The sequence below is a fragment of the Taurulus bubalis genome (genome assembly GCF_910589615.1).
Source record: "Taurulus bubalis genome assembly, chromosome: 5".
NCBI classification, from domain to species: Eukaryota; Metazoa; Chordata; class Actinopteri; order Perciformes; family Cottidae; genus Taurulus; species Taurulus bubalis.
In genome coordinates this window covers 19453775-19471468 of record NC_136593.1, presented here as the reverse complement: position 1 = coordinate 19471468, position 17694 = coordinate 19453775, and the positions used below count along the sequence as shown (strand labels likewise).

At 41.1% G+C, this 17694-nt stretch overlaps 3 protein-coding genes across 3 annotated transcripts; all 3 read right to left on the bottom strand.

The window, feature by feature from the left end:
• Positions 1 to 2590: 2590 nt before the first annotated feature.
• Positions 2591 to 4503, bottom strand: LOC306736238 (red-sensitive opsin; the record flags this gene model as incomplete). The annotated part of the gene is made up of 6 exons (XM_079217854.1): positions 2591 to 2689; positions 2775 to 3014; positions 3096 to 3261; positions 3351 to 3519; positions 3642 to 3938; positions 4401 to 4503. The coding sequence occupies 6 exons, from the start codon at positions 4501 to 4503 to the stop codon at positions 2591 to 2593; spliced, it is 1074 nt and encodes a 357-aa protein (XP_079073980.1).
• A 6123-nt stretch (positions 4504 to 10626) lies between these two features.
• LOC306736239 (blue-sensitive opsin-like) lies at positions 10627 to 12908 on the bottom strand (the record flags this gene model as incomplete). The annotated part of the gene is made up of 5 exons (XM_079217855.1): positions 10627 to 10731; positions 11025 to 11264; positions 11358 to 11523; positions 11724 to 11892; positions 12530 to 12908. The coding sequence occupies 5 exons, from the start codon at positions 12906 to 12908 to the stop codon at positions 10627 to 10629; spliced, it is 1059 nt and encodes a 352-aa protein (XP_079073981.1).
• A 2820-nt stretch (positions 12909 to 15728) lies between these two features.
• LOC306736240 (blue-sensitive opsin-like) lies at positions 15729 to 17209 on the bottom strand (the record flags this gene model as incomplete). Its single annotated transcript, XM_079217856.1, has 5 exons — positions 15729 to 15830; positions 15915 to 16154; positions 16310 to 16475; positions 16568 to 16736; positions 16831 to 17209. 5 exons carry the CDS (start codon positions 17207 to 17209, stop codon positions 15729 to 15731), a joined length of 1056 nt encoding a protein of 351 aa, XP_079073982.1.
• Positions 17210 to 17694: the final 485 nt, after the last annotated feature.

Sequence of the window (17694 nt, the reverse complement as noted above, 5' to 3'; positions counted from 1 at the left end):
GCCCTAAGAACAATGCACTGCAACTTAGGGAAACAGATGCAAATCGTCAAAACCCGAGCAAATTATCAAAACATCTTCACCAATTTGATTACATATGTGGAGCATTTAGAGGGAAAACGCTGCAAATACATAACAAACCACAGCATGCAGGAGGAGAATACTGACAGAAGCCTGTGAGGAGTCTGCTGGGTAGCTGAAAATTACCTTTGACCTGCCTGTGGAAGAGAGCAGGGGGGGGGGTATCTTACTTGATACTTAAGCGTTACTACATTTCAGTTGTTTTCAGTTATTTCAATGTTAGCTTGCAATACTTGTAAACTCACTTCATACCTCATTTCATAATTCAGTCTTATTGGTTATCTAATGAACAGTGGTTGTTTTACGAATAAATCCTTTGAAACATGGGAACATTGATCTAATACTTTGGCTATGTTGCAGTTGTTAGTTTATGTTGATTAAATGTGTGTCCACTTGTTTGCAATCATTCCATGGATTGTCATGTTAAACCATTGGAGCATTTAATTTGAATCAATAATTCATAAGTAAAGGCCATATGTTGGTATGTCGATTGTATTCTTTGAAGTGTCATGTGTTAGAACTATGAGCAGCTGTGCAAGAAGGAAAACTAGTGCCTCAAAAAGTGAACTGTATTACAAAAGATCAGACGACTGGTTCCCAGTCTCCACCTACACCTTTACTCCACATATGAATGGTGATGAGGCACATGTTCTTGGCACTAAGACATGAAACATGAAAGACTGATCTATATAAAGCACATCTCAAAGTGAATAATACATTTAACCACAAGATGACTTACCATTTACAGTTAATGTTGCATTGTTCGAATATTAGTGTTTATGTTCTCATCAGTCAGCCAAACCTAGCAAGCAACCTTTTTATATTTCTTGGCAAATAACAAATGGAGAAATATTTGGGTAAATATGCTATGCAATAATTCTTAAAGGAGCTGTATTTAACATGCTGAACATAAATATAGCAGTATTTGATATGTAAAGATATCGAGGAGTAATGTCGACCTAGGCAGAGAATAAAGTCGCTCTCCCTCTATGTTATCAAGCTCCTCCCTCCTTGGCGTTAGTGCACATGAGCGTGCCCCACTCTGCACTCAGTGTTGCCAGATTCGGCTGTTTTTTGCCCAATTGAGCTATTTTGAATTAAGTTGGCCTGGGAAAAATAGCAGAGAAACTCCAAAACAAGCCAAGACAGCCCTGACATGTTGTCCTCTGTGGCTAATGCATTAGCATCAAATTGCCTTCCTAGACATCTGGTAGTCACACAGTAATATTAGCGCTGAAGTGGAGATTGTCGTCGTCTGGCAAACAAAACTATAGCCTATTCACTCTCCCTTTAGCTCTGGTCTAGTCGCCGCTATCTAAGTTTTTGGCCCCTACGAGTTTGCCTTTTTGACCTGCTAGGTGCTAACTTATCTCTCTGTCATTAAGTTCTGGGTAGTTAGCCTGAGCATTGGAGCTTGTTTTCTATAATCAAAAATAGGAAGAAACAACAACAAAAAAGCTAAACTTAAGGACCAGAGAGTATAATTTAGGGGGATGTAGTCGCAGAAATGGAATACCATTCATATATTCATGTTTTCATTAGTGTTTAATTACTTGAAACTAAGCAACCTTGTGTTTTTGTAGGCTTAGACTGAGCCCTTCATATCTACATAATCGGAGGCGGATCCTCTTCACAGAGTTCGCGGTGTTGTACTGTTATGTTTCTAAGTAGCCCAGAACGGACAAACCAAACACTGACATTGTTTTTGTGTTGCCTGAAGGAGACGCTAGTTCTCCGACACGCTTGGAATGGAGGGCTAAGCAGGAGTATTCAGTTGGTTGCAATCTGCCACCTCAACATATCTCATTAGTCCTACATTAGGAGAAAATCCTCTCTGTGTTTTCACTTTAAAACCGTATATTGGTTACATTGTGGAATTGCCCCGTTTGTCTCCAGCCAGTGTCCATGAACTGGTCTTCCGCGTTAACAATTTCTCGAGCTAGGTTTATATTTTAAGGAAATTATTTTGTTTTCAGTTGTGAAAATCCTGCAGTCTTTTTCAGCCAGCTTTATCCCAGGTGGAGGTTACAGAGAATTTGGAAGGGTGATCGTGGACTTCTGACGCTCAGAATGAATCCCTGACTTAGTCAAGTACTTCTACCATTGTAAGATTGATACTATGTCAACCCTCATGTTTCTTTTAGCCTGTTTTACGACAAAACCTCCACCAAGCTGAAGCTGCTCCATAACCCTATTTTTTAAAGTTTTTTAAGACCTTAAAATATTGGTAAGGTCTTATACTGAACAGTATGGCATCTGATTATCTCTGCACCGGTAGTTCCACCAAAAACAAAACTTTCAGTATGCTTCACATGTATGTTCATTTGAAAAAAGACATAGTCGTATCATGATTCATTTGCGTCATATATTTTTTTGATGTTGTTTTTGTCTTTTGCCAGAAAGCTATATTTACTAAAAAAAAGAAAAAAAAGATAAATGAAACAATACATATATACTGTACAAATCACAATGGTGCTCATTTGTTTCCCCAAAAAGGAGAATATCAACAGCTTTATGCAGGAGCCACGGAGGAGACCTCTGTCTTTGATGAGGATACTTCAGATCCATCATCTACTTCTTTGCCAAAGAGCTGCATGATACATGTACGGAACTGATGGGGAGAGAATAAAAAAAGCATGTTAAAAGATTTCTGATTTGAACATAGAAAAGCTGAGCAATGTTACTGTTGTGCTCACCTGTCGGTTCATAAAGACATATATAATTGGGTTGTAGATGGTGGCGCTCTTGGCAAAGTATGCAGGCATGGCAGCAGCCAGAGGATGGAAGGCATATCCAGGGTTAGCCGCGGCAAAGCAAGCAAAAGTTGTGTACGGTCCCCAGCAGACAATATATGCCACAATCATGACGACGACCATCCTGGATACGTCTCTCTCAGCTTTCTGGGTTGACTCTGATTCCTTCTGCTGCATGGCAACCTGTGACCCACAAATCAACACAGTGTGAGATTCTGCCAGATCTACTTAATAGAGTATAAAACTGCCGGTGAGATAACTTACAGCACGGATTGCCAGCCAGACTGCAAGGTAGCACAAGATGATGATGGCCAGAGGAAGTATACAACATGTAAGCATCAGAACAATCATGTAGGACTGGACTCCAGGGTCATCACTTCCACTGAATACATCAGGTCCACAGGAAGTCTTTAGTCCGTGAGGCCAGTACCTGTTGCAAGAAAATGTTTAGTTTACCATTCCGATTAATTAAAAACTCAGCGTTGTTTGTTTTTTCAAGATTAACAAACACCAGGCTACCTGCTCCATCCAAACATGGGGGGAGCACACCACACTGCAGACCAGACCCAGGAGAACACTATTCCAGCTGTGGCCCATTTGGCATCAAACTTGACGTTTCCAAAAGGTTTGCACACAACTATCCATCTCTCCCAGGAGATGATAGTCAGGGACCAGAGAGCGGTAATACCTGTGTAAAGAATAAGGATACTCAATAAAGGTTCGTTCTCAGCCTGATAACATATGCAGCACGGAGAAAACTCTCTCTCCAAACACCTTCCAATCAAAGAGAAAAACACAGTGACCACTTACCACAGACTGAGACGACGTAGCCCTCAAAGACGCACATTGGGTGTCCCAGAATGAAGTAACCAAAAAACTGGTTGCACACACTGATGGTGCTGGCAAAAACTGTCTCTCCAAGATCAGCAATTGCAAGATTGACCAAGATCCAGTTCAGAGGGTGTTGGAGTTTCTTGAACTTTGCTGTGGCCACCAAGACGAGACCGTTGGTGAAGACTGATAGGGCGACCACAATGAACATCCAGAGTGTAGCAATGTGGTAAATCCATCGAGGAGCAATGTGGTAGTTAGGACCCTCAAAGGGATCTGAAAGAACAAAAAAGCAATCTCATATTTAGTGGTCCACATCTTCTTTTTTTAATTTTATTTTGAAAGACTGAGACAGCCCTTATTTATATATGAACGTTTGAATATAGCATATGTAATGATAATGGAACTCTATTATCTGTCTTTTAATAAGAATGACGATTTTTTATTTTAACTCTAAATTAATTAGGTTAAATGATCGTTTTTTAAACTATATACTTTGAAACTCCAAAACATAAAATGTCTGAATTAGTGTGTGAGTATTTAAAATAACTACCAAATATAATTATTTGAAGTCTATCAAGTTAAACCATATACTGTCTAGAGCCAGTGAATTCCCTTAAAAATCGACAGAATAAGGTTGTGAATCATTACATCTGAATCAGGTTCCATTGGCAAACAATGTGTAGATTTTGCTCTGGTTAACACGGCCCTTGAATTAGTAAAAAGCTGATACTGTACCTTTGGTATGATTGCTGTTTGTGTAGGTGAAGACAGCTCCTCGTGTTGTATCTTCATTGTACCGCCTGGCAGCAAATGCCTGTTTTCCCCACTCTTCTGCCATTCTGATCGTAAAGGGAGGTCCGCAGCAGTTGACCTTTCTTGTCACTTGCAACCTCCGTGGGTGCCTGGTGCTACACATCTGACTTTAGCTTTTATACTCTGAAGCAGACGTAGACCTCTGATTGGATAAGGAGGTTAGGTTATCTGTGGTGTCCAACTTGGCAGTGATACGGTGGCAAAGCCACCACAGGGAAACTTATTTGAACTGTAATTAAAACTATTAGCTGATGACCTTAAGACACAAAATGCCCAAATAATCTTGAAAGCGGATTGCCGTCCGGTCCGTTAAAATGGGAATTAGTTGCCGGACATACAAAAGTAAATGTTGAGCCCATCGTTGGATTTCATTGAGACCTGCTGTGACCAATATTGTCTTTTTCTAAATAACTATAGCAATTTAGGAATAAAAAGTAATAAAATCCCTGAGTATGTGTATCAAACAGTAACGTAAGCTTGAAAGCAAATGATTATTTTCTTATACTTTTGAGAGGAATGATTCCACATTGGGACACCTAATACCATGAAGTGCATCCATTGTGAAGCTGGAACAAACACAGGAGAACTGTGCATATTAACTTGAGTTCATATTGTGTGTTGTATGTTGTGGTCCAAGTAAGTACAGAGATGCGGACCACGGTGGGCATGAGAGGACAGCCAAGTCTTAAAGCAGCTTAATTGGACAAGTAGCGGAACTATAATAGTCAGTCACCATTTAGGTTGACGTGGGGGAAGTAAGACCTTTAATCCGTGCAGATTTGAGAGTTCACAGCAGCACATTGGATTTTTAGACTCCGCTTTGACCCTACAAGTCACGTCATAATCCTTGGGTCAAAGGCAAAGGGGCGAGGGTATCTCATCACAATTTCTGAGCTGACTTCGGTCGGAAAAAACACTTTTGAAAGGATGCCGTGATATGCATGCACATTTTTTGTCGGTGAGAGGGGCAATGAGCAAAAAGATTAAAGGCACCGTGGTGCTGATATCATTAAAAGAAATACTGTGATATTTCTTTGGGGCTATTTGACCACCACACACTGGTTTTCAGGATGCTTGTATTTATTTTTGAATTTAAGATGTTTTTGGCAAAATGACGCTGGGTGGCAGCTGTGTCTGTCCAAAGCTGTCCAGTTCGGGGTATACACAACAGGAGTGTGCATTTAGCGGATCAGAGGAGCCAGTGATTAAGGAATTTGGCGTCCTCTTGCATTCTTAATTGCTGTCTTTTACTGCCAGCTTGTGTTGCTTTCTAAAGTAGTTAAAATGGCTTTTAAATGATGCATTGATCTCCATTTATTTTACATAAAGATCAACCAGTTTCCGGTGCATCTAATTAGCCCAGGCATGTAATGTCAAATGGTGCTCCATGAATTGTATTGGAGGGGATTCAGTCTTACTTGATATCTAAAATATCTTCTGGGCAACACTTATACTTCACAATAACTCAAAAGAAGTGCAATTTTTCTGACATTCTTAAACACACAATCCGACGATCACACCCTCTTTACGTAGAGATTGATCCAGTGTGTGCAAGGGTTCTTTTGCCTCTTAGGCTGACTAATTCTTTACACAGCGATTCCTGTCACCTTGTAATGGAGGCTTTGAAGGAAAGAGAAAGTGTGTGCCGCTTTCCTTATTTGTGCAATTCATCACGCGGCGAGAACGGAGATGTACAAAAGATGCAAGCGTTTTGGAGAGAGATCAGATCCGGGAGGCAGTGGGTTGCAGCCAGGAGGAGGCTGTGTGTACACACAACGCAGGAGAGACAAACTTACCGCCACAAACGAATGGGCAGCCCGCAAATCCAGAACATTAGCAGAAACATTTCTCTCCAAAACGTGGCTTCATCCTGCATTCAAATCTATGAGAGATGTGGGAGCAACAACCGCTCAGGCATTATAGACCAGTATGAACGATCTGAATTTGTCAGTCAATTTAATTTGTTTTAGTTTGACAGTCCTTCCTTCCTTCTGTCCTGAACTTTTAGGGCACAATTTTAAAGTCTGCTCAACATGAGACCATGGGGTTATACAGTCAGCTATGTGTGACTGCACCGTTGAGAGGCAACATTGCATAATTTAAAACAACAGCAATGTTGCTAAACATCACTCATTCATACTCTTTGAGGTATTCATATATTCTCTCATGTTTTTAACAACACTTGTTACCCTCTCACCCTTATCTAAAGTCCAATAGACCCAAACGGGTCAAAATGTAGTAGCTGATACTCTGCCAGATGGGTCAGAAGTTACACAGTTACGATTATGTATTATACAGTATGAAACACCTTTAATCGTGCAGATTTGAGAGTTCACAGCAGCACATTGGATTTTTAGACTCCGCTTTGACCCTACAAGTCACGCCATAATCCTCGTGTCAAAGGCAAAGGGGCGAGGGTAACTTAACACAATTTCTGAGCTGACTTTTGTCGGAAAAAAACACTTTCGAAAGGGTGGCGTGATGTGCATGCACATTCTTTGTCTTGAGTCGGTGAGAGGGGCATGATTATTGTCTTGAATAAGAATGAGCAAAAAGATTAAAGGCACCGTGATGCTGACACTTGTTACCCTCTCACCCTTATGTAAAGTCCATTAGACCCAAATGGGTCAGAATGTAGTAGCTGATGCGCTGCCAGATGGGTCAGAAGTTACACAGTTACGATTATGCATCATACAGTATGAAACACGCACGCACACATTGGCCTCGCAAAGAAGCTCTTTCTCTGCCTCTGATGACGGAAAGGAGTTAGCAATTCCGGTTCCCTCTTCTTGAAGTCAAGGGATTTTTTGAATGGGTTTTTGGTTAGATGCCTGAAAAAAAATGTCTGGAGTTCGCAAAAGGGTAGAAGATTTTGATGTTTTTTTACGACATAAAGTACATCAGTGAATATGAATTTATTGATGTTGAAAAGTTATACATTTGTCTTGAAAAAGGCGTTTACTGACAAGTGGCTAAATGAGACTACAAAACGTCATCCGGCTGAATACTAGTCTGCCTTTAGCTTAGTGGTGACACGTGAAGTCGCCTGTGGTGTCATTTGTCTATAGTCTCATTGGCTTTTAGTGAGGGAACACTGCAATGATATCATCCCGAGATAAATACATGGAAATACACCAACTCGGCAGCACTCTTGCCATTCATGCTGGTCTGTTACCTCCTGTGCGATGGCCCACAGCCACAGCAACACAAGGGGATGATGCGGTTCACTCATTCACATTTCTTCCCTTTAAAAGGAATGAACAGACGCATGGTGTGCCTCTCAGAAAGCGAAGCAAAGCCTCTCAGTGTTGTCCTTCTGCGAGTAATGTGTGGTTTTCATATCCTGATCCTATTTCATATGGAAGAACAATGGTTGTTATTTTAAACTGTAAGAGTCCCTGTTTCTGTCTTTGTTCACCCACGTAAAGAAGCAGTTTTGTGAGTGGAGACATCGGAGGAGCTGGAGAACCCAATGGTCGCGAGGCCCCCCAGGACATTCAATCAGGTGTGGATTAGGCTATGCCCCCAAGAGCTTCTGTACCAAGCAACCATAACCATTGATGAAAGTGACACTATATAAATGTATCTAAGCAAGGCATTAAGCCACAAAACTAGGGCAGCAGCTGTCTTCGCGGTTTCTCCCCTCTTAGTGTTGAACCGCTAATCAGAAGTGGGTTGACGCAGGTGAAGGTTTCTCATCCAGCACACCAAAGTAGATTATACGGACAATTCAGGTTCCTCCATAAAACTGATTAACACAGAGTAATTACTTCTGGCGTGCTCACTCCGTAACGCGTTAATCTTTCCGGAGCAACAGTTCAGCCCGGATCACAGGTCACCAAAAGCCGCTAGTTTATTTTAATCCGTTGATGCTGTGTTCCCCGCGAGTCCACTCCTTGCTCAAGTGTCTGGCCCGCAGATTTGGTAAGAACTCCATGTGGGACAAGGACTGCACAAGAAGGAGAAGATGGATCCTGAAACGAAAGAAATCTGTAAACTTTTCTACTATTTTCCTTTATTTCAATATTATGTGTTTCCTCATGTTTAACTTTGAATTTTCGTTATTGTCGGTGAAGTACTGCTGCATTGTCTGTGGGGAGAGTGTTCTGCTATACAGATCATCCAAGAAGCGGGGTTGGTACCAGTTCATGTTTTCTGATTCCTATTTCCATGTGACGCCGTGATGTTTCGAGGGTAGGTCTGGAATTCCGCTAGTTCTGAACTATTCGTGATTGGTAAAAGTTCACTACTAGCAGAACTCAGATTTGCTCCCGACTACCGACAGGAATCTCCATGAACCACCACGAGCTGGTGTGAAGGTCTGCTCCATGCGCCGGCAGGTGGTCTGCTGCACTAATTACACTGGTGTGAAGTGAACCAAGTCCACCTTTGCTCCTCGTGGCGTTCACTTCACATCAGGTAATGTTCCATGTTTCTCAGATTGGTTGTTGAGGGACGTTGTGAGGAAAACATTGTTCTTGTTTCCCCTTGTTTCTTGTTTCCCCTTTGCTTTTCCCTGCAACACAGTTGACCCGCGGTGGCCTAGAACCCAGCAGCAATGATGTCGACGTATTGATTGGACCGATTGATTTTCATCTGTTCTCAGCAGCATGACAGACAGGCAACATGTAACGTGTGTTTAGTTGTGGCATTTATCATTTTCAGATGTAAAACTAAAAATATTTGATTTTTTTGTCTCCAATATAGCTTGATATGTTTAGATGTATTGTGTTTGATATATATTGTATATTGATGAGCATATAGGCAACAGCTGGTTACAATACTGAGGCACATACATTGTGAAATGGAAACAGTATGACTTGTTAGACTGGAGAGATTAATGAGTAATCCTTCTGTTAACCCTCTTTAGCTTTTTGTCTTAAAGCACAATGATCTTGTCTCTGTTGCACTTTATTTTTGCATAATATGTAGAAAATCCTTCCTGCTCGTGTGTGTGTGTGTGTGTGTGTGTGTGTGTGTGTGTGTGTGTGTGTGTGTGTGTGTGTGTGTGTGTGTGTGTGTGTTCCTCTAAACTCTGTACGGTAAAGTCTCGGCTCGGTGAGTAAACTTGTGAACCGTGCACCTGCAACATTGTGGATTTATTATGAGTCTGGCAGTGTTTTCAGCAGAAGGAAGACTTTGAGTCAAAAATATAGTACATAATATAATAGTATACTATCTAATATAACATTTTCTTATCATAATATGACATGTTATATTATGTGGGACTGCAGATGCGTTAAGGAACTACAGATGTGAATTAGCTGTAGCTAAAATCTGGTACAGTGCATCAAATGGTGACATTTATGTTTTAACTGTACATGGTCCCTTTTAAATAAATATATATATTATAATTATTATAGTACAGTGCACGTGGTACCTGCTGTGTGGACGAGGCAATATGGCGCCATCTGTAGGCTGAACGATGACCTCACAATGTCTCAGTATGTTGCACCACAGTGAATACATATGAATGAACTGGTTGATAATGCATGTGAAAGACCTGCAGATGGACAAATGGGGTTCAAAATACATTCTGGGGGGATAAATAAAGCAGAGATATGGGTTTGGTTTGGCTTCTTTGTCAAAATGGAGTGAAAAATTCATATGTTTTTGACTTGCCAGTTTGTCTTGACAATACGATACATCAATGCATGAACACGACTTTTGGGCCCAAGAACATCCCACTTATATCAGAAACTACCTTAAGAGGTGATCCCATAGTTTTTGTTCAACATTGTCAGTAATTGTCTCTCATGCGGATATGAGCTGTAAAGTTGTGGGTCTGCTGTTTATGCTCTAAGGTTAACTACAGGTTGTAAGTGAATCCCAATAAAACAAATACAGTAGAACTCTTCAAACTTTTTCCCAAAGATTTATTAAATACGACATGCATGCAACGGTTAATTGATTAATAACTACCATGGGTTTCCAGTGATCAAAATTAGACATCATATTGTCTTGTAGGAAAAAAAAGACTTTAGGACAGAATACAAGAAAAAAAGGGAAATCTGGCAACGACAAATAATCACAAATCAAAAATATTTTTATTATTTTTCCTTGCATATAACTATTTAAGAATAATACCATTCCATTTGTCATGCTATTTGTGTTTATTTACAATATTTAAATCATCAAAATGAACAACCTAAGAAGGTCCAACTTTAGAGACTTCAGTGACTGACTGACTTGTTGATGACTCCTCATCCTCGCCTGCACTCATGCCCAGCATCTTCCTCAAACATTCGCGGAACTGAAAGGGTAAAAACAACATTTGTTGATGAGGGAAATATCTTTTCCATGGCTGCATATCATTAAAAAACATACATAACTTTTCAGTTAACTCTCTTCAGAGATTCACGCTATAACAATATATTAGCTGTTTCCGTTATGACAGAGATTCTTTCTGTCCATATAATCCAAAAGGAATAAATAAATAAATCTGCAGTTGTGAAATGCATGTTAGGTTTTCTGTGAGGACAGCGCAAGCTTTTTATATGTTTTGCCGCCACTAGAGGGCACCACCGGTCTGAACGATGAACCAACCTGTTTGTTGAGGAGGATGTAGATAACCGGGTTGTAGACTGTGGAGGCTTTAGACAGACAGGAGGGTATGGTCGCCAGTCTCAGGTCGAATGTATTCCCACGATTGTTGACCACCCAAAGAGCAAAGGAGGCATAAGGCATCCAGCACACCAGGAAGCCCATCACCATGACGACCACCATCCTGGTCACCTCCTTCTCTGCCTTCTGGGTGGAGACAGACTCTGCTTGGGCCTTCGCTGCCTGTTGGTGGGAGAAGTAGTCAAACTGGTTAGTCTGATGGAAGCACACACTCACATGGTGTCAACTCAAACCCAACAGAGGCGTATTGCCTACCGATTTCAGCATTAAAAGCAGCTGGGAGTAGCAGAAAATGATGGTGCAGAAAGGGACGGAAAAGCAGAAGCAGAAGAGGAACAACACATAGGACTCGTTGTTGTATTTGTTGTTGGTTGTGTACCAGTCCGGTCCACAGGAACACTGCATGCCCTCTGGGATGTACCTGGAGAGATAGACAATGCATCCCTATGTGTACTTAGATACTTGTGTGGGGGCTGTGTGTCTGGGGGCAGGAGATAAAACAATCCATGCAAGAGCTCTTATAAGAGAGGGGAGGTTTGTATTAATTAAAAAGTCAGGTGCAGAAGGACATATCTCAATTATTAAAAAAACTGCATGTGTGTTTGGCCTTTGTTTACTGACCTACTCCATCCAACCAGAGGAGGAACTGCAGCAATCAGAGCAAAGACCCAAGTCATTGCGCAGCAACCTATAGCATGGGAAGGCTTGAAGATGAAGTTGCCGAGTGGCTTGCAGATGACCAGCCATCTTTCAAATGCTACCACAGCAAGAGACCACAGGCTTACCATACCTGGAATGAGACAGAAAAGAATAAAACCGCATGCCTCACTGAGCTGAGACATATTCTGTTGCGTATCTCGAACAGAAGCTAAAACCTAACAAAGCAGTAATTGGCTCTATGATTACCTATTTACATATTACATGTTTTGCGATCACATTTTCATTGAAGAAGTGAATAGACTGCACTTCAATTCAAATCGTTTTAAAGTATTTTAGATTAATAGGTAAATTAAACCATAACACAGTATCTGATCGCGATATTATTTTAAGTTTAGACAGAAAGATGGTGGCCAGTCTTCTTTAAAATATTGGAGTTAGAAGACACAATCAGACAAATACACAGTTGTCTATTATAGATTGTTCTGTCATGGGACAAAGTGGCAGAATTTTATTGGAAGCCGTTCTGACAATAAAATCCGCACAGTGGGGTTTGTAAGAAAGATCCCAGATCAGAGTAAGCGTCCAAGTTTAATAGAATTGTGCTTTAAAAAACAATAAACCATAGACACAATATAGTGCACATCAAAACACATAAGCAGACATATTTGCCTTAATGGTAATATAATGAGATATAAATCACTCCCTATGAACGTACCATATTTAACAACCCTGGTTTTTACATTACAAGAATGCATGTAACTCCTTACCACCGACGGTTGCTGAGAATCCTTCAATCTTGCACCCTAGAGGACCAACAATCATGTATCTGAAGGCAAAGCAGAAGAAGCAGGTGAAGGAGCCCACTGAGGCGACGAGGAGGTTCGCCACAGCCAAGTTAACCAGGATGTAGTTCAGATGAGACCGGAGCTTCTTGTATAAAACAGTGCATGCAATAGTGAGGGTATTAATGGCTGAGCCCGCCACAAAAAGGAAGAACATAAATGCTGACAAGGAATAAAAGAGCGCCTGGCTCCCTAAGTGATCTTGGGGAACCAGGAACGGGCTGAGGGATGTGATGTTGTTGGTGTCCAGAGGGATGGGAATCCAGAAGTCTTCTGGGAGCTCCGTTGGGCGAATTCCCCTCATTTTTCTCTCGTTGTGTGTCAAATAAGTAAAATAATAATGTTAAATAATACTGACACACTAGATGTTTTGAGTCTTCTCAAAGAGGCTTGTCTCCCGCTGATGGGGCGTAAAAGGTGCTTTTATAGGACCTTCGAAAATGTCTCAGGCTCGACTGATTAGGCTTTAAGGAGGAGCTTTAAAGCTTTGGTTCACACATACGCATGCAAATAACTTCTTCCATCGCAACCTGCTAAAATAGAGATTACAACACACATGTAAATCTACTGTTATATACAATTCACAATCATTAGTGGCAAGTCTTGATGTTCAGTCTCAGCAGACCCAACTTTTGAGACTTCAGTCACTGACGATGACGTTGACGACTCAAACACAGTATACTCAACACAGTATTGACTCAAAGCCTCAAAGTTACTGTATGGTCAACAGGAATATTTGCAGATTTCCAACCTTATTTCTACCTATTAAAGTATATAGTGTCTAAAAAAGCCTGCAGTTGTTAGTGGTGTTCTCTGTGTCTCTGGGACGCAGCTGCAAAATCTCATGTTGTTACGTATACCAGTGATGGGACAGTAACGTACTTGGTGCAGAGGTACTAAAAAAAAAGAAAAAAGAAACATGCACTTTATTAGTCCCCTTGGGGAAATTCTTCTCTGCACGCACTGGGAAATGTATTTATACATTTACCATCAGCACTAATTGGACATCCGCATAAAAAGGTGGCGAATCTTCACTTTAAAAGCCAAGAGGAGGAAATGTTATGATTATATTACATAATGTTGCACTAAAGCACCTCAGACTGAGGTAAGATTATAGGAGTGTACATACATGACACACAAAGACTATTTTTGCACATGTTCAGCATTCCAAAGGTTTTGCCATTCTTCTTTGCATCAAAGCATAAAAAGCGCTTTGCTTTAAAAATAAAAAAAGTTTATCACAACATTTAACCGACCTGTTTAATAAAGACAACATAGATGATGAGATTGTAGACCGCAGAGCCCTTTTAGAGGCAAGATGGTATGGTCGCCCTATCTCAGGTCTAAAGGCTGCCCGCGGTGGTTGACCACCCAAAGAGTAAAGGAGGCGTAAGACAACCAACACACCATCAATTATTTTAAGAAAACTATTTTATGTATAAAAAAATGTATGTTTATGGAGTAGAAGGTGGTCGAGGTTCCCAAGTGGTCCTGAAGGACCAAAAAAGGACTGTGACGTGATATTGTTGGTGTCCAGGGGGATGGGTATCCAGAAGTCCAGTTCCATGTCTCAATTTGCTCTCATTTCGCCGTTCAGACTATTTATCCCAATCGCTATACCTCAAGTGCTCTCTTCAGTGTTGGTGTTACGTCTATATCACATATATCATAAAATAAGAATATACTATTTAAGAGACCGACATGAATACTAAAGTCTGTGTCCCTAACGTCATGTTAAACTTTTGTATGGGGACTGACTTTATAAACGTTCTCAGGATGTCCCTTGTCCCCATTAAAAGATTAACTGACTATAGTTGACAGATTCATTTGGTTTTGCATTGATTGGTGTAAGTAATTTATCGATCGACAGAGACGACTCTGACCTTACAGCTCGTAACGAGGGTTGAGAACGACGCCTGCCACGTGTTTACAGAAAACAACATGCTGCAAATTTCATGTTCAGTGTTATTGTCATTGGAAAAGACACAAAACACACTTGCACAAGCTAATGCTTGTAAAGCACACGTTGGTGCTTATCTAACGGAAGTTTAAGAGATACATTAGATCTTTGTAAAAGGTTGTTGTTCATGGTAAACATGGTAAGACAATGATTAAAATGTTGAATGTGAATGCTGAAAGACACACATTCTGCTGTTAAGAACCCTGCCTTCGCCCATCGTCAGCTGGGATCGGTTCCAGCCTCCCTGCGAGCCTGAATAGGTTTGAATAATGGAGTAAGATATTCAAGATAAAGGTAAATCGTAGAAACATTATCTACAGGTATCTGAATCAAGGACCACACAAGCTTATGTGTACACGGTGCACTTGTGTATGTAGACATGCACACTTGTTCTTAACAAGCCTGTTAATCCCACTGTTTCAAGCATGTTAATCCCACTCAAATAATCGCCTGCACTGTAGCCCTTCATAATCCACTCTGCTTTGTTACCGTTCTGTCATTTTGCCCCCATCCCTGACCTAAAAAAGGGTTTAAGATGTTTCGAACACGGAGTAATTGCAGAAGATGCTCACCGTGCGGTAACTCTATAATATCACCTGTCCTCGTCTGCATTGGGTTGTTGGATTGACAGAGACGGGAGGATAAATGAGAAATGACCAAATGGAAACGTTTTTGTTGAATTGCATAGGAACATTCAAAGCAACACAATCATATAAAACAACGATATTAACGCAAATGATCAGTCGCCTCTGCAGCTGTATCGTTGGCAAAAACAGAAACAAAACAAGGATTTTGTGGGAGCATCATTAACAGCAACCAATATAACGTTACTTTTCCACCATATCTGAATTCCGCAGTAAATACTGAGTTACTTTCACAACGCAGCTTGTGTAACAGCCGTGTTGCAGTGCCTTACAACACAACATCCAGAAAGGAAACTACAGTCCCAACCAGTGACTGTATTGTTTCCCAGAATCAACAACATACAGACACCATATTCAATGGATGTTCGTTTTTTTATTTTATTTTTACACTTTGCAGATCATTTATATTTCCTTATTATTTGAATTGCGTATACCTTTTTGACAGAACACACGTACATTTACTGTTATTTACAATCCACAATCATTAGTGGCAGAGAAGTCAATGGTCTTGATGTTCAGTCTAAGCAGGCCCAACTTTGGAGACTTCGGTCACTGATGATGTCGACGACTCTTCATCATCAGCTCCGCCCATTCCCATCATCTTCATCATGCATGCCCTGAACTAAAAGACATCAAAGGAAAAATACATTTACAAATAAGCCTTATAAAGCATACCTGTTGTGGGTTTTTCAACGTATCAGCTGACCTGTTTATTGAGGAGAACATAGATGATCGGGTTGTAGACTGTAGAGGCCTTGGAAAAGACGGACGGTATTGAAGCAAGCCTCAAGTCAAAAGTCTGCCCTCGGTTGTTGACCACCCAAATAGCAAAGGAGGTATAAGGCATCCAGCACACCAGGAAGCCCAGCACCATGAGGACCACCATCCTGGTCACCTCCCGTTCTGCCTTCTGGGTGGAGGCAGACTCTGCTTGGGCCTTTGCTGCCTGTTGAGAGAGAAAAGTGAGCCAAGTCTCATGATTTATGTGTTCTTCATGTTTAGTCCTCCAATGTACCAAATAGTTAAGCAGCAGTATTACACAAGTATTAGCCAAACAACATTCTTTCTTCGTTTTCACTTTTTTTCTTAACTTTGCCTCACCATTTTCAGTGTAAAGAGGAGCTGGACGTAGCAAAAGACCATGATAAAGAGGGGGACAGTAAAGTGGCAGGAGAAGAGATACATCACGTAGGATTCATTGTTGTATTTGTTGTTTGTGGTGTACCAGTCTGGACCACAGGAGCACTGCAGGCCTTCTGGGATGTACCTGGAGAGATAAACACAAGAGCAATGAGTGAGCACGCCAGCTTTGCATCCCTGGTATCAGAGCAGATGTAAGAGTGTGCGAGTAATACCGACCTGCTCCATCCAAACAGAGGAGGACATGAGGCAACCAGTGCCAACACCCAGGTGACTACACAGCAGGCCATAGCATGGTCGGGCTTGAAAATAAAGGTACCAAGTGGCTTGCAGATGACCAGCCATCTTTCAAAAGCAATCACAGAAAGAGACCACAGGCTTACCATACCTGGAACGACATAAAGTAGGATTAAAAACATTGTTTACCTCATCAAAACTCAAGGTTCTTGATCTCATAGAATGTGTCTCAAAGTTTGTCTTACCGCCAAGTGTTGCTAAAAAACCTTCTATCCTGCATGCAAGTGGTCCGAGGATGAAATATCTGTTTGAAAAGCTGCAGAAGGCAGTGAAGGAGCCCACACCGGCCACAAGAAGGTTTGCCACGGCCAAGTTCACAAGGATGTAGTTGAGGTGGGATCGAAGCTTCTTGTTTTGGACGGTGCATGCAACCGTAAGAGCATTGATGAAAGTGCCCACAATAAAAATAAAAAACATGAATGCGGCCATTGAATAGAAGATGCCTGAACTTGCTAGATGGTCCTGGGGCACCAGGAAGGGGCTGAGAGACGTGATGTTGTCCGTATCCAGGGGTATGGGGATATAGAAATCCGCCTGTAGCTCTGTGACACGGCCGTGCTTCATTTTGGCCCGATTGTGAATCAGAAAAATCAAAAGTTGCTTTTCATGTGATGATCCGCTCAGCGTCTCCTGATCTATGGCTATTGTAGTCCGCTACAGAAGACAAGAGCTCATTTATAAAGCGACCCAATAGAGCATTTAATTGAATAACTAAATAATTAATTGTTTGAGTAAATAGTGACTCACAAGGATTGTCAAGGAGATTAAAGTATGACAGGAAGCAATGCAAGATCTACAGACACATTATACAATGGAATATAACCAGGCCAGTACACGATTTTGGATCTTATTCATCACAACAGTGAATTTATCTCATTACTTAGATGTAATTTCAGGTCCAAAGCACAGTACATTGAGACACACACATACACATGTATTCACCCATGAGTGAACATTTTAGTTGAGTTGCCCAAGCTGGTTCAATTGGATCCAATTGGAGATCATAAGATTAGATTAGGACTGCTAATCACATTCAAGCTGCCCTTGAG